This window comes from Canis aureus, chromosome 2 (assembly GCF_053574225.1).
Source record: "Canis aureus isolate CA01 chromosome 2, VMU_Caureus_v.1.0, whole genome shotgun sequence".
In the NCBI taxonomy this organism is placed as follows: domain Eukaryota; kingdom Metazoa; phylum Chordata; class Mammalia; order Carnivora; family Canidae; genus Canis; species Canis aureus.
Genome location: NC_135612.1, coordinates 70,495,948 through 70,512,464, shown reverse-complemented (window position 1 = coordinate 70,512,464; position 16,517 = coordinate 70,495,948). Strand labels below are relative to the sequence as shown.

The 16,517-nt window shown below is 49.3% G+C and overlaps 1 protein-coding gene across 2 annotated transcripts in view; it reads right to left on the bottom strand.

Annotated features, from left to right (window-relative positions):
- Positions 1–16,517, bottom strand: part of SLC2A9 (solute carrier family 2 member 9) — a 205,612-nt gene that overhangs the window by 4,647 nt on the left and 184,448 nt on the right. For both annotated transcript variants that reach the window (XM_077878366.1, XM_077878360.1), the window contains one exon: positions 9,439–9,566. In XM_077878366.1, the coding sequence (XP_077734492.1) occupies positions 9,439–9,566 (128 nt within the window). The remainder of the gene's footprint in view (positions 1–9,438; positions 9,567–16,517) is intronic.

Sequence of the window (16,517 nt, the reverse complement as noted above, 5' to 3'; positions counted from 1 at the left end):
GATTTTCACGATGTGATAAAAATAGAATCCTTCTGCTGGGTTTCCACCCTGACCCATGAAATGCTGGCTCACTGGTGAGTCACACCAGGCTCCTGAGTGAGTCAGTGCAAGGGCTGCCACTTAAGAACTGATGGGAAGTCAAGCGCCTCCTTATGCTTGTACCTCCAACTCTGTAGAGCTTAAAAAGGCAAGGCTGTTCCACTGTTGGAGCAGAGTCGGCCTGAAATGCTAAGATGTCCCTAGGGGAAGCCGGAAGGAAGCGGGGGTCTTTAAATGATGTCTTCTGTCTCTGCCCTGTGTGGTGGCTCCTGAGTCACTGTCATATGTACACTTAGGATCTTGTGGGAATGGCCCAGGAACCTATGAGGTTGACACAGCCCCGTGGCTGCCTGCTGGCATTTCCGTTTAACATGCCCGGCTGGAAGCCACATTTAACAGCCCTGGCAATGCCTCCCACTCGCAGCCCCTCTCCCCTGCAGGCCTGCTCTTTCCCACCCATTCTCAGACACCCGCTGCTATCTTCCCTTGGCCAAGACGGACAACTGAATCACTTCTGACTACTTCCTCCCTCTCCACCTGTCTTTGCTCCTGAGTCCTGATGCCTTTACCCTGAAGCATCTTATTCCTTTTTTAAAAAATATACTTGAAAAAAAAATCCAGATAGGATTTATGTAGAGTAACTTGCCCAGATCTTAAGTGTAGAGTTCAGTGAGTCTGGACTGGCGTACTGCCCTGGGTAACTAACACCTCTGTCAAGACGTAGAATGTTTCTACCACTCCGGAAATCTTGTGCCACTCATCTGTAGTCAGCCTCCTCTCTCCCAGTGCCCCACTGCCGCCCCCAACACACTCGGTCAACCACCGTCCTGGTCTCTGTCATCTTAGCCTCCATATTTCCTGCCCCTATCCTGAATCTAGTGGCCACCAGGCAGCCAAAAACTTCTTTTAAAGTCACAAAATGGATCATGTCTCAAAGCCATGCAGTGGCTTCCCAGAGTCTTTTGGAAAAACTCCAAATCCCTCTCATGTGCTGGGGTGGGCCTCCCTCACAACCACCTGTGATCCCCTATGTCCCTCAGCTGCCTGCTCTGGGCCTGCTTGGGGCCTCTGCCAGCATCTTCCTGCTCCCCGCCACCCCCACCCCCACTGACTCCCTCAGTCTTAGCCTGAAATGTCCCTGCGCTGACCGCCCACTTACACCCCATTTTACCTCCTTTTGTGAAACACAAACCACACCTGTCCCCCTGAGCAGTGCGATGTTCTCTCTGAAATGTTAGGACACGATTGTGCCTCCACATTGGTGCTGGCAGAGATGGAGCTAGTGAAAGATGCTCCTCCCTCCAGACCCAAGGATGTCAGCTGGACCCTCCAGAGAGGCTAGGGGGGCAGTTTTATTTGCTTTTAGATCCCATGATCCTGGATCTGCATCGGCTTCCTCCTCAAGTTGCATAGGCATTTGGGATATGACCCAATAATTTTCATGTTGAAAAGAATAATTTTCTCCCTTCCAGATTTTACTGAACTCAAACGAAATTTTATAACTCCAGTGGAATCAAGCAGGCATATATTTGCATACAATTTTCTCTGAACCAGAAAATACTGGTGCTAATGGCAGAGGCTGAGTAGTCTGTAGGCTTGTACAACCAATGACCCAAGGGATGCACTGATGCTGACCATACCAAGGGCCCAAGGAAAAGGCAGCTTGAGGTTAAGGCAGAGAAACAGTGATATTACTTGCCCCAGGGGTCAAGGCAACCTGCTCCATCCATGCACATCTAGAACATTTTGCAGGAAGGGGCAGGGTGTGGGAGAGAAGGGAAAGGGGTGGGGGAGAAGGCAAACTTTGAGAGGCAACTTGTCCTGGATGTGGCTCTTTGAGTTAGTGGCGGTGTAAGCTTCTAGCACTCGCCAAGAGTTGATTTTTCTGTCTTGTCTCCTCTTCCCAAATGTCCCTAGGACCACATGGCAAGAAGCAACCTTTACGGTACCAGTTAATGACCATGATAGCAGCCGGTCCTGAGTGTCCATGAGCAGACACTACTCCCAAGACTTGACTTTCATCTCTAATTCTTTCGGGAGCCCCACTGCAAAATTGGGGCAATTCTCTTATTATATAGACATGAAAATCACAGGTCAGAGAGCAGTCTCAGTTGGCAAATTTGACCAGCATGCGCTTCACCTAATTGCCGAGAGGCGTGGTCAGGATTCAAGGTCAAGCTGTCTGACATCAAAGTCTGTGCATTTTCTCTTGTGTCTCATTTATGTCTAACATAGTGCCTGGCAAATAAGGGGACTAAGGAAAACAAACAGCTACAGCAGCTACTAGTCACCAAGCTATTCTGTACTGGAGATGGTTCTAGTGTTATAGGCACTGCCCCAGGCAGGGAGTCCCCAGACACAGAGCCTCAGACGGGGACAAGTAACTAATGTGGGAGATGATCCAGGGAGGGGCTGAGCTGGAGAGGCGGTGACCAAGTCTCCTGGGCTGCTCCAGACCAGGTGGTTTTCTGAGATGTGGGACTTATAGTCTTGGGCTTATAGTCTTGGCAAACTGGAATGAGTCAGTCACCCTGGACAGGGAAGGAGTTGTGGGTTCAGTTATGTCCCCCAAAAGATATGGTGCAGCCCTAACCCCAGGACCTGTGAATGTGGCACTGCTTGGAGACTGTCTTTGTAGGTGTAATCAAGTTGAGGTGAGGTCATACGAGACTATGGTGGGCCTCAGAGCTGGTCACTGGTGTCCTTACAGGAGGCGTGGAGACAGACAGAGGGAGAAGGCCATGTGCCCACGGAGGCAGAGATCGGAGTGATGCAGACAAGCCAAGGAACTGAAAGCCACTGGCAGCTCAGGGAAGGGCCTGGAACACAGCCTTCCCTCACAGCTTGCAGGAGGAACCAACTCTGCCGACACCTTGCCTTTGTGCTTCTAGCCTCCAGAACTGTGTGAGAATACATTTCTGTTGCTGTAAACCACTAACTTTGTGGTGCTTGGTCATGGCAGCCCTGGAGACTGAGACAGAAATGGATGTGTCCAGCTGGAACTCAGTGCTTCTTCTTGGGGTCTCTGGGAGACACAGACCACACACTAGAGTTGTCCCCACACATACGAGGAGGGGGAAGCTGGGTATTTATCTTTTGACCCCACCGGCTGCGGGCTGTCCCAACCTTTTGCCTGTTCCTCCCACAGGCTGAGAGCAAGCCCAGCGCAGAGAGGCCACGGGCTGGCGATAGGATTCTGAGCTGTTTGTAGAGAAGGTCAGGGTGAGTGGATGTGGATGCAGCACCAGCAGCATCTGTCCCAGAAGCCTGGCTCATTTTGATCCTTATCCCAGTCCAAGAAGGTGACAACAATTGCTAGTGCTTCTGCGGTGTTTGCTCTGTGCCACGTACTACTGGCACTTCACTTGGGTAAACTCACTCAGCCCTCATGCGACCCATGAGGTCGACCTGCAGATGGGGTGGTTGGGACCACCAGTGAGGCAGTCCAGGCAGGCGGCCCCCGGTGTCTGCTCATGACCTCAGCATGCTCTTTCCATTTTATAGATGGGTAAACTGAGGATTTTCCATTTTATAGATGGGTAAACTGAGGCTTGGAGCAGGCAAGGGCCTAGCCTAAGGCCCCCCTGCTGATGCGGAAGTTCTGGGTCATGTCACTGTCTGTAGTGTGCTGGCTCTGATATGTGTTTTCTGGGGAAGCAGTCCAGGCTCCTTGCAGATCCCTGCTTGGGGGCTGGAATACATTTGCCACTGACACATTTTGGAAAAAAATGAAAAGATCAAGATGCTTGCAAAGTTGCACTTGGTGGCTGTTACGAGACAAATTGTATCCACCACCAGGATTCGTATGTTGGAATTCTAACTCCCAGAACCTCAGAATGGACTACACGTGGAGGGAGGGTCTTTAAAGAGAGGATTAAGGTAACATGAGGTCCTTTGATGGGCTCTGCCCTGATGTGACTCATGTCCTTATAAGAAGAGGAGATTGGGACACATATGCACATGGAGGGACGACCATGTGAAGACATGGGAACAGATGCTGTCTACACCACCAAGGAGAGAGGCCTCAGAAGAAATTAACTTTGCCAAGACCTTTATCTGCAACTTCTGGCTCCCAGAACAGTGAGAAAACACATTCCTGTTTGTTAAGCTCCAGTCTGTGGTACTTGGTCGTGGCAGCGCAAGCAGACTCAGGCTCTGGGTTGTCACTGAGATGACTTCTGGAAGGGGCTGGGGAAGGGAGATGGTCCTCTGTGGAGTCTGCAGGGGCAGAAGCTGTGCCCATGGGAGGGTCTGGGTGGGCGGGGGTGCAAACCAGAGCCTGTACATCCCGTGTTTCTCTAGTGCCATCGCTGTGGCCAACAGCAGCCCCTGAGCCTGGCCTCTGCCCTGGCAAGCCCCCATCCAGAAAGGAAACAAATCCCTGCCACCTTCCCCATCCCGGGTCAGGAGGCTGACATGTCACAGAATCTGAATGTGGCCACACCTGGCCAGTGTCTCCATCAGGGTGGCCAGCAAGGGTGCTGGGCTTGAGTCAGAGATCGCACCTTCCAGGTGTCCTGAATGGTCCCCAAACCCAGAGACACTGGAGATGCCCTGGCTGCCAGGAGCTTGGCTTCCAGAGGGAATCTGCCTTGGGAATACCCACAGGCTCACGATATCATGCCAGGTGAGAAGAGCAAAAGAACCAAACAGAAAAAATTGGTTTTGATTTTTATACATATGAAAAATCACGGAGATTTGGAAGAAAGGAAGGAAACGGTGTCATTAAGCCATGAACATGCCTGGCCTCACCACTTTACAGTCTCTGCGATGAGCCTGCATCATTGGTCATTAGAATCCCCTTGTAACTTTACAGGGAAAGAGGAAGGAGAGGAGGGGGAAGGAGGAGGAGAAGGGAGAGAAGAGGAGGAGAGGAGGAAGGGGAGGAGGGGGAGGGGGAATAAGTAGAAGGAAAAGGAGAGGGAGAGGAAGGGGAAGAGTGTCAGTGACTGTCTCCACAGAGAGCTGGCCCTGTGTTCTGCCCCCAGAGAGGGACCCAGTCACCGTCCTCAAACACTGACTGACGTCATGAACCCTGCAAGGGGCTCCTGAGAAAATGTACGTAAAACGTCTGCTCTGGGGCTTGGCACGCAAAGCAGAAAGATGCCCAGGGAAATGATGCCATGGGGTCATGTCATTGAGTTGATGCATTACCGCAGGGCTCCGGGGCCAAGGCGGGGCAGGGCGGGTGGCGCTGATCTGTCCTCAGTCTCCCCCCAGCCTTCCCCTGCCCGGGGCTCCGTGCCTCCTGACCTGTCACTGGACCTGGCAACGATCCTCCCTTGTCTATTTTTCTGCTTCTCCCCTTTATCCTTAGTGCGGGTCTCAATCCATCTGCCCTGCAATGCCCTCCTCCCACCTCTGGACTAATTTGGGTGGAAGCGTTGGATGAGCGTCCTTAAGTCAAGCTGTCCTCTCTCCTCCCCCAGTCCTCTAGCTATCCATCAGTCTGTCTGTCTCTCTATCCATCCACCCTTGGCTCCTCCGACCACAGGCCCATGTCCCTTGTGTGGCTGCAGACATTGCCAGGCAAGGTCAAGGCCAAGGTCAGGTGGTCTCTCTGGTGTGGGAGCCACAGATCTGTCCAGCTCTAGCCTCAAAATGCCAAAGGCAGTGACCAGATCTGAGCCCAATAGCTCAGGGGTCAGAGACCTGCCTCCCAGGTCCTCCCCCATCACTTTTCTTTCTTTGCTGCTCCCTATACTTCTCCTTGCCTTGTCCCAAACCCCAAACCTAAGCCTCTAAGGATGGGTGCCCACAGCTCTTCTGTGACTCCTGTGCCCTTGACACATCTGAGAGGACACAGCTGGCCTGAGTGTTCAAAGACAGACATGCAGCCTTGTGTCGTGTGTGCATGGGGGCCTCAGCTTTGTGAGCAGGGGGCATGCCTCTTGGCCCTGAGCCCTTGAGCTGGGCACTGATCTGATTCCCCTGCTCCAGGCCAGGCTCCATGAGGCCCTCGGGCTAACTCTGTGAATCCTGGCACATGAGATCATGCCTATGGTGTGAATGGGTGCATTTTTAATAACAGTGATGGTGTCAGCATGCTCAGGGGTTACCCTGGGGCTCTTGCAGGAGGGACATTCTAACCATTGGGAGTCCCTCAGACACTCCAGCACATCATGACAGGGTGTTCCAGGAAGAGCTATGGCCCCGGAGACCTCCTAGACTCTTGGACACTCAGCTGGAAGTGAGCCACTTGGAATGAACATGATCCCCTAAACATCTGGTCGAGACTCAGAAACTGGTTTATTGTGCAAAAAGTTTGACACACACAATAGCCCTGTGGGCCAAGAAAAGGCACATGGGGGTGACATCCATGGGGGTGACCATGATCTTCCTCTCACTGGTCCAGAGCCTTGGGCAAGTGTCCTGAGCCTGCTGAGCCTGACTTCCCTCCTCAAAGATTGGGCTATGGCCGTCATTAAGGAAGGACACAAGATTTCTGGCTCTTCCCTTCTGGACATGAGGCAGTTTGCATTTCCCCTGGGCTAAGGTGTGGCTTTCAGTCACGGGAATTTGGACAGTGGTAACCTGTGTCGCTGCCAGGTCATGGCCTTAATGGATGGGTATGAGGCTTGCCACATGCCTTTGACCTGCAGGGCCTGAGTCGGGAAGCCGGACACAGAAGCTCCAGCAACCCCCGCAATGAACACCTGGCATGAGTAAGACATAATCCTGGGTGATTTAAAGCCACTGAGACGTGGGGGCTGTTTCTTCCTGCAGCAAACCCAACCCATCCTGACTGACGCGTGGCGGTAATACGACCTTCTGTGTGATGGTGTGACTGCACGTGGACCTGCTCTGGCGTGGTCGCTGTCTTCTCCTTCGCCCCTTCCCTGACGAGGAATCCAGCTGTGCAGGCGGGGGTAGCACAGCTTCCCAGGACTCAGCACAAGCCTGTCCCCCGCTCACCCCGCACACTGAGTCCAGGCAGCATCTCAAGGCAGAGGCAGCATGACTTCTATGTCTGGGAGAAGCCGCGGATGGGCTGTGATTTGCCAAATCAACAACATGAAATAAAGGTCAGATGAGTCCAATCCGCTGGAGACTTCTCTGAGATGCGTGCCTGTGTGTGAGAGAGCACGCCTGTGTGCCTATGTGTGTGCATGTGTGTGTTTAAACATCAATTAACTCCTCAAGCCCAGTTAAAATGGACCTGTAGGATGAAATCACCTGCTGTATGACCTTGTCTTACAGGTGAGGATGAGAGACTGGGTTCAAATCCCACTCTGTCATTTCCCACGGGGGTGACCTTGGGGACTGGCTGCCTCTCTCCGAGCTCCAGTCTGTTGGTCAGTACAAGGGAGACATGAAGGCATAACCTCCCAGCATTGACAGGGGTTGAGAGGATCCTGGCACACAGCAAGCGCTCAGCAAATGCCAGTGTCACGTCTGTGCCGTCCACTCCTAAACTGTGGCAGGAAAGGGAGATGGCGTGTTTTGTGTGAGGGTACAGTGACATAGAAAGCTTAGTGCTGGGCCAGGTGAGGGCTCTAGAGTTTCTCCACTTAAATTATAGGGGTGGTAGGGGGATGTGCATTGACAAAGGAGTGGTTTCAAGTTCGCTTTCCCCATAATAATGAATATTTTACTGACTCCTGGCTCTGCTGGCTTTGAACCAAAGACGAAGAAACTGTTTAAGGGTTGAAGTCAATTGAAAAGACTACTTGTTATGTTCTGGCCCTGCTGCTGAAGGTGTCCGAGGATGGGAGGAAATGGGTGTCGGGCCCAAGGAGCCCCCAAGGCACCTACGCTCAGAGGCAGAGTGCTTGTAGCTAAGATGGTCAGAGATGCTGTAAAAGTCACACGGAGAGTCGGCCTCTAACTTGGAGACTGATGAATGACAGAGAATGTCCACCAGGAAGAGGCTGTGGGCAGAGGGGCCGGGTTGGATGGTGACCGCAGGACCTCAGGCTGACAGTGTCTGCTCCCTGAGCCTCAGCCTCTCTATAGCAAAGTGAGAAAGACAGGACACCCCAGCTCAGGGCTGCGTGGATATCTGAGCACAGAAAAAGCCACGCCACGTGCAGGGGACGTGGCACAGAGTAACCACTCTGTAAAGCAGGAGTAACCACCACGTGGGCCTGTGGGCGGGGCTGCTGACCTTGGACTCAGCCACGCTTGTGGCAGAGTCTCTGTGACATGCTGGGCTTGAAGCTAGTCAATTAACAGGCAGACTATTAGCTGAGGGGAAGGCGAGAGAGTTGAAATAGGCCCTGAGAAGGGATGGTGGGTTCTCACCTCTCACATCTGATGGGTTCTCACCTCCACTGACATCACCTCTATCATGGGCAGTGGGAGCTCTGGGAGCATTAGAGCAGAGAAGCTTGACCCTCTTTGGAATGCAGCTGGGGGCCCACTTTTAAATCCTTGTTGGGATGCCTGGGTGGCTCAGCGGTTGAGCTCATGCCTTTGGCTCAAGGCATGATCCCGGGATCTGGGATTGAATCCCACGATCCGGAATCGAATCCCACATCGGGCTCCCCACAGGGAGCCTGCTTCTCTCTCTGTCTGTGTCTCTGCCTCTCTCATGAATAAAAAAAACAAAAAACAAACAAAAAAACAAAACACTTTAATAAATAAATCAATCCTTGTGTTTTGTGTTCCTGCTCCCAGAGAACTCTTCGATCTTATTCCCTGCCTTCCTCATCCTCCTTGCTCACTCTGTTCCAGCCACACTGGCGTCTTTGCTGTTTCTTATACAGGCCAGGCATGGCCCTGCCTCAGGACCCTTGTACTTGCTGTTTCTCTGCCTGGACTTTTCCATTCCTGGGCTGCTTCACTTCACTCAGGTCTCTGCCTCCCTTTTTAGCTCAGAACCATAGAACACGGGTTTTTGTTCCCACTGTATCCCCACTGCCTGAAACAGTGCCCAGCACAGAGCAGGGACTCAATAAAAACATGCTGAATAAATGAGCGAGTGAATGAATAAATTCTTCACCTACACAAAAGGAACTTGTATCCATTTCCCAAGTTTACATTTTCCTGTCCACCCCATCACCCTTGGGACAGCGACCCCATGAGCTTGGTTATGAGGATGACAACAAGGATGTCATATGCATGGCATGTTGCGGTGTGCACTGTAACTATAACATGGACTTTGCCTAACACCCTGATAAGCACATTGTGAAAGTGCAGGTCTGAGATTCTAACCTAGGTTTCCTTGCAGACCCTTGGCAATGAGGCAGTCCTTTGCATTTAGTGGCAGCTCCTGGCAGGTGCAGGCAGGAGAAAGAGGATTCAGGGTTGGAGCCATGGCCCATTTCTGCCTTCCTGCGGCCAACAGTGTGAGTTTCCAGTTGAGAGACTCAACTCTGCTCTGCGGATCACCCCTCACGCAGAGGGCTGCTGAATCAGAGGGCATCCCGTGGGCAAGAGACCACAGGTCAGTCATACCTGAATGAATGGGAAGAGGAGCCCGACAGCAAAGTTGGAGAGCCAGTTGACGGTGCCCGCAATGATGAAGGCAGCTGGCCTCTGGGATTGTTGGAAGAACTCGCCGGTCAGGATGAATGGGATGCCCCCTGCAATGTCAGGGCAAGGGCACAGAGTGAATCACACTGAGAAGTTCATGCCGCCAGCATCCACCTCCGATGGCAGGGTAGCACCCTCTGCATAAGAGCCGGCTCTGCCTGGGTGAGTGACAGTCTCAAGAATGGATGCTGGAGTTAGCCCATGACTCCTAAAAGTATACAAACCATCTCCCTGATCTGGCCCATCCAAATGAGAGGTGAGTCATCCTCTTGGCTCTCCAAATGCTTTCTGAATCAAGCTGAAATCTGCTACAAAATGAGTATAATATGTACAAACTTGATTTACAAGGCAACTGACATTTACTGATTCAGTGTGTCAGGTACTGGCAGCTGTACCTGGATGAGAAAACTGAAGCCCAGAGAGGTCACTGGACTTCCCCAAGATTACCCAACCCCTGGGTAGCAGAGCCAGAACTCAGGCTTGGGAGTACAATCTCCAAATCCCAGCCCTTTTCCTCATTAATCCTTGCCTGAAAGAATGGAAGTCTCTGCCGAACTGACTATCATTCTGTCCTCCTTATCTTCCCGTGACTGGGTATGTGGTGGCCCCACTCATCACCGGAGCAGCGGTTACTCAGTAGAAATGTGATTGCATTAAAGGAGGAGAATTCTTTATTTTGAGGGCTGTCCTGTGCAATTGCAGGATGTTTGTCACCTCTCACCTCCTAGATGCCAGAGCTCCCCTAGTCACTGTGGCAACCTGAACTACTTGCACACATTTCTAAATGTCTGCAGGGTACCACACCTAATTGACAGTCTCCTCTTCTAGTACTCAGTGAGACCTGGGATTGGGCCCTGTGCCCATACCCCAGACCTGGGGCTCTGCATGACCACTGGGGGCCTGTTTGTACCCTCCCCCAATGGGGTTCTCACTCTGCCAATCAGATCTATACATTGGCATTCCACAGACAAGGGGAGTGACAGGGGAATGCTTGAGGGACCTTTACCAAACTCTAAGGAGACACTGAAAGGTCCGACCATGATTATTGACTGCATTGGGGTGGTCCCACAGTGGTGGACAACAGGGACAATGTCCTGCCCTCATGGAATTCCCTCATCTGTTTGTGGTGGGGAGAAAGATGACTTGTTTATCAAAAAAGAAGTGAATGAATAAGTAATTTCAACATGTGATAAGCATAGAAGGAATGCAGTGAGCAATGCGGGAAGCCTGCTTTTGTAATGGCCAAGGAGGTCTCTCTGGGAGGTGATGGCAGAGATGTGACCTGAAGGAAGAGACACAGCTCACTAAGGTTTGGGGAAGACTGCTGGGTGGAGGGATGGCAGGGCAGAGGTCCTGGAAGGTGAAAGGGATTGGGTCAAGGTCTAGAGCAGAGACCATTCTGTCTGGACAGCTGAGCAAGGGGAGAGAGGAACAGTGTGAAGCAGAAAAAGCGAGAAGGACCAATTAAGCAGCCTCTTATAGATCAAGGAGAGATCTACTATTGAAGAAAACCAATGGAAGAAAACCAATGTGGGGTTTCAAGTAGGGGCTGATGTGATCTGCTTGCATTTCGTAGACATTACTGCTGTTTGGAGAGGGGACTGGCAGGATGGAGGAGTGGCTGCAGGGAAGCTGCCAGGCAATGCAGGAGGGAGGCCATGGTTGTGTAGAGGGGTTGTGTGGTGGCAGCAGGGATGGAAGAAAGGGGAAGAATTCAGAGACGTCACCCCACAGAGGCAAAACTTTCACTGTGAGCATTGGACACGACCGTAACACTCATCATCAAGTTCAACCACGCAGCCCAAGGTCACAGAGCTGGGATAACTCCAGCCTGTCTCTCCAGAGCTTTCCCTATTATCACTCCTTTAATCTGCCAGCAAGCCTTGGACTAAAACACATCAAAATGACTCGGAAGGGACTGTCCCTCCAATCCCCACCAGACCATGAGCCCTCCAAGGCAGGCAGCCTCCCCACTGGTCTCTTTGGCAGAGAGTAGATACTTGATCGATATTTACTTACTTGAATTAGACACTCAAAATTTGATTTTGAAAAGATTGGATATCCTGTTAACTGAAAGTAGGCTTTCCATATCTTGAAGGTATCTATCAAACTGTGCAGGAACAATGGTTACACATTGAAATGTGCTAAAACCAGCCTTTAGGTCTGTAGAGAGCAGATGTTGTTGAAAGTGTTTGTGTCACACACTTAGTTGTTGACTGCATTGGGGTGGTCCCACAGTGGTGGACAGCTAACACTGCTGTGAGCCTTGCAGCATATCCTTGGGGGTTAGTTCACAGCTATGTGGAGCCTGAACAGGGTTGAAGGCTGGTGTTTCACCTTCCCTGATTTCCCTAGGTGTGTTTTGGAAGTATCTGTGGATAACTCTGTTAATATTTCTGACGCTGGCACGTCAGCTCACAATGACGCAGAGAATGTTGACACACCTGCCTCCCCGCATGTATCTTTGTTTCTTCAGGGCTTTATTTCATTTAATTACCACAATTATGTGATAGCTATGACTACTATTTTTCCCATTTAATGTATAAAACTGAGGCCTAAGAAACTAATTTCCTCAAATCCTACCACCAGTGAGATTCCAGCTCCTCCAGGGTGAGTGACTGCCACTGTGAGTCTTAACGAATCCATTGTGATGCAAGTAAGACCAAGATGCTTATAATTTTTTAAATATGGGAAGGGAACTTAGAAGTCTTCATGGTTTTATTTGAATGCCCTCCCAAATCCTGGAATTAGTTTGTTTCTCTTTGTCTGCCAGCACTGATAGTTTAGTTTCCTAAGAGCCTCTCACTGTTTCTTTAATCCACGGTAAAATGAGAAAGAATGGGGTCGATATAAAAACAGAAGGGATGGGATCCCTGGGTGGCTCAGCTGTTGAGCGCCTGCCTTTGGCCCAGGGTGTGATCCTGGAGTCCCAGGATCGAGTCCCACATCGAGTCCCACATCGGGCTCCCTGCATGGAGCCTGCTTCTCCCTCTGCCTGTGTCTCTGCCTCTCTCTGCCTCTCATGAAAACCAAAACCAAAACCAAACCAAAACAAAAAACAGAAGGAATTTCTGGTAGGCCCTTTATTTTTGTGTTGTTTTTCAAGATGAGAATAGTGTTACTATATTTTTCTGATTGTCATGAGTAATATTTACCCATTTCTAACAATTAAAGAAAGCATACACTATAGAAAAGTATGAAAGGAAACAGAATTCATCCCTGAACCTTCTATCCAGAGATGATCTCCACTTGTTTTGGTACTTGGCATTGATATTGACTGTTGCTATTAAGAAGCCTAGAGCTAGTCTAATATTTCTCCTTTAGATGATTGGCTTTTTCCACCTAAGGCCCCGAAGAAATCTTTCCTTATGCTTGAAACTATTAACTTAACCATTCACTATGATGTGTCTAGTGCTGGTCTCCCTGTAATAGTCTTTCTTAGAACATAGCATGTCCCTCTCAAGCATAGATCCGTTCTCCATTTACTTCCCACCTTAGACTTAGAACTCTTCTGTTCTACTTGTTGGGCTCTACCCCAGAGACAGTTATTATCTTTATGTCGGATCGATTTTGTCCCTCTTCCATATCTTTCATCTCCTGAATGACTTTATTCTCTTGTTTTCACACAGATTTTGCATGCTCTGGGCAATCTCTCCCTTCTTTATCTTTGACATCCCTTGTCTCTTTTTCCTTCTACTTGTTCTATGTTGGCACATTCTTTAAGCCATTGCTCTTTGTCTGTCTTTACATAGAGTGAGTAACTCCATCCAGATTTCCACCTTCTCTGATATGGTGATTCATCACTGACACTTTCTCTTATCTTCTTCCAGGGTGTCTTTCAAATCACAGTTTGAGGCATGAACATGTCTTTCAGTACTTTTCCGTGAATGGAGGGCATGCTGGAGGTAGAGAGTAGAGAAAATGGGGTGGGGGCTGCTGGCAGGCCTTTCTGGAGCATCTGGGTTCTATTCTAGCCTCTGAGATTTTAAATGACGTGTACCAGAGCCCATTCCCAGAGGTTAGGAGTACACTCAGCTTCTGTGGGCTTCAACAGGTCTCCTCAAATTAGAAAAAAGTCTTGGAAAGTGAGAAACCTTTTGAGAAGCTCTGGGGGAAGGTATCTTTTCTCAGGATTGCTGACTCACCTCCTCACTCTATATTACCCACAAATCAGGGGTGTTAGTAAGGGCTCTTAGGGGTTTTTGAATCCCCTTCCCTGGTCAATGCTGTTTCTGAAGGGTTGAGACAGAATGTACTATGCTAGAATATTCTTTATTGGTTGCTGCTGGCCATTTTTTTTCCTGTGTAAAGTTTGTTTGGTTGTTGCTTTAAAAAAAAAAAACTTTAAAAAAGAGATTTTATTTGAGAGAGAGAGAAAGCAAGAGAGGAAGCATGAGTAAGGAAAGAGGCATAGGCAGAGGGAGAAGCAGATTCCCCGCTGAGCAGGGTGCTGATGGATGTGGGGCTTGATTTCAGGACCCTGAGATCATGACCTGAGCTGAAGGCAGACACTTAATCAACTGAGCCACCCAGGTTAGGTATATGTGGGAGGAAGATTCTGTAATAAGGTCATGTTACGTGACCATATTTACCTAAAATCTCTTGATAACTTGTTTTCTCAAGGTAAGGTATCAGTATTTCTTGTGGTAGGCATGCAGTTGCTGCTCATTTTATAATAATGTGTTTCAAAATTAAAGAGCAATTGAAAAAAAATCCCTTCTAGTAAAGGATTTTGACAAATTCTTCCAAATTCTCTGGTTTCAGATCTTCTTGTTTACAAAAAGATTTTGCACAGATCTTTCTTCATGACCAAACTCTGAGTTATAAACTATCACTACAGATTAGGAAACTGAGACTCTAGAAGAGGAAGGGCTGAAGTTACTGGTCCCACTTGTAAGTGGAAGACACAGAGGCTACTTTTAGGCAACAGGCTTGAGCAATGGAAACCTGACCAAGGCACATGGGCCCATAGTAACCCCTGGATTGAATGCAAACAGGTGCCCTAAGTGACCTGCCTTGAAACAGCCATAGGCCCCAGTTCACCAACGGGCTACTTACACCTGGGCGCAGGTGTCAAAACCAGAAAATTCCATACATTCCCAAACCTCCTCATTACCCTCAATACTATAGCCCCCACCACCCCTCATGGCAGACAGTCTCTCCTCTGCTCTCTTGCCCGCTGCTCCCTTGCAGTGCATTCAATAAACTTTCTCTTTTGTTCTGTCTTGGGTGAATCCATTTGCCATCTGCATGACCAGCCTCCACTTGACCAGGTCGCCCCACAAAAGAGGACGCAAATTTGGATCTTCAGACTCAAAATTCTGCCTTCTTTCAATTAAAAAAATTTTTTTAAAGATTTATTTTATTTTTAAAAAGATTTTAAATTTAATTTATTTGAGAGAGAAAGAGAGAGAGAGAGAGCACATGCACTAGTGGGGTAGGGAGGGGCAGAGAGATAAGCAGACTCCTGGCTGAATGTAAAGCCTGACTCAGGGCTTGATCCCAGGACCCAGAGATCATGACCTGAGCTGAAGTCAGATGCTTAACTGACTGAGCCACCCAGGTGCCTCTTTTTTTATTTGAGAGAGAGAGAGAGAGAGAGAGAGAGAGAGAAAGAGAGAGAGTATGAGCAGGGGGAGGGACAGAAGGAGAGGGAGAGACACAGACTCCTCACTGAACATGGAGCCCAACATGGGGCTCGATCCCACAACCCTGAGCCAAAATCAAGAGTCAGACACTCAACCAACTAAGCCACCCAGGCATCCCAAAATCCTACCTTCTTTTGACCGTACCTCTCAGTTTAAAAGGATAAAAAGATGACAGTGGATTCATGCTACTGCTTCCACCCTGTACCTGGCATAACTTGCATGGGGTTCTCGTTACATCGAGGACTCATACCACTGCCTAGTAGTGTGGCATGGCTTAGACTTTGCAAGTAAGCCCCAAGCGGTTATGTCTCTAGGCCAACATACCTTGTTATCTTATTTGGCCATTACTTGTTATTTTATTTGGCTAGCTTATTCTGGCTTCCCCCAGAAGCAGACTCCAACGTGTAGTTTGTGTGTGAGTGGATCCTAGGAAATGCTGGTAAGGGTGTGGGTAACTGAAGGATGTGCGGAGAGGGTGGGTGAGCCACCAGATGGGGGCTCTCGGGAAACTGTGGAAAACCCAGCTCAGAATGAAGGCAGCAATAGCCCCTACCTCTTTGGCATTGTTTTAAGGACCAAATGGAACCTGCTTGGCAATGTGCACCTGCAGTACTCCAGCAGGCATCTCTGTCATTTCTGCTTCTGGCAGCTTTCCTGCACATGGCCTGCAGTCTCCGCCACCTCCTGCCCCTGCCCCCCGTCCTCTGTTTTCTAGCTCTTGCCGGGTATCTGGGTAAAATATAAAATTGTATTTCATTTTTGTGTACAAGAAATAAAGGTCAGCTGTCCAAACTTTTCTATAATTCATATCATTACCTTCTTTTAATGGAACCATTACCACCAATTTTAAAAGTCCTTTAATAAAGGCTCTTAAATCCCCTTTATCATCCCCACAGGTGTGCCCATATGCTACTCAATCCTTTAAACACATTTTCCCTGCAAGCACCAGTTTTAAAAATACCTTTAAATTTTTTCAATTTAATATAATAATTTTGAAAATTCTTCATGGATATTTTGCTGTGTTTATCTCACTAGACTTAGTCTTTTTTTGTCTGTTCATGAATCCATTTTCCTCCAACATTTGCACTAGAAGCCCCGTGCTGGGCATTGTCAGAATCTACTAGTCTGCATGGTGAGTTCATGTAACTATCTTAGGAGACAGGTATCCTAATATCCATTTGGCAGTTGAGGGAATCGAAGCACAGAGAAGCCAGATGACTTACAGACGGCCCCACAACCTGTCACCAGGAGCTTCTGGTTCAGAGAAAAGCCCCTCTCCCCTGCCCATCCTCTAGGAGACACTGGAGAAAGGGCAAAAGCACTGTTTCCCAAGCAGGTTTGTTTTAGGACAAC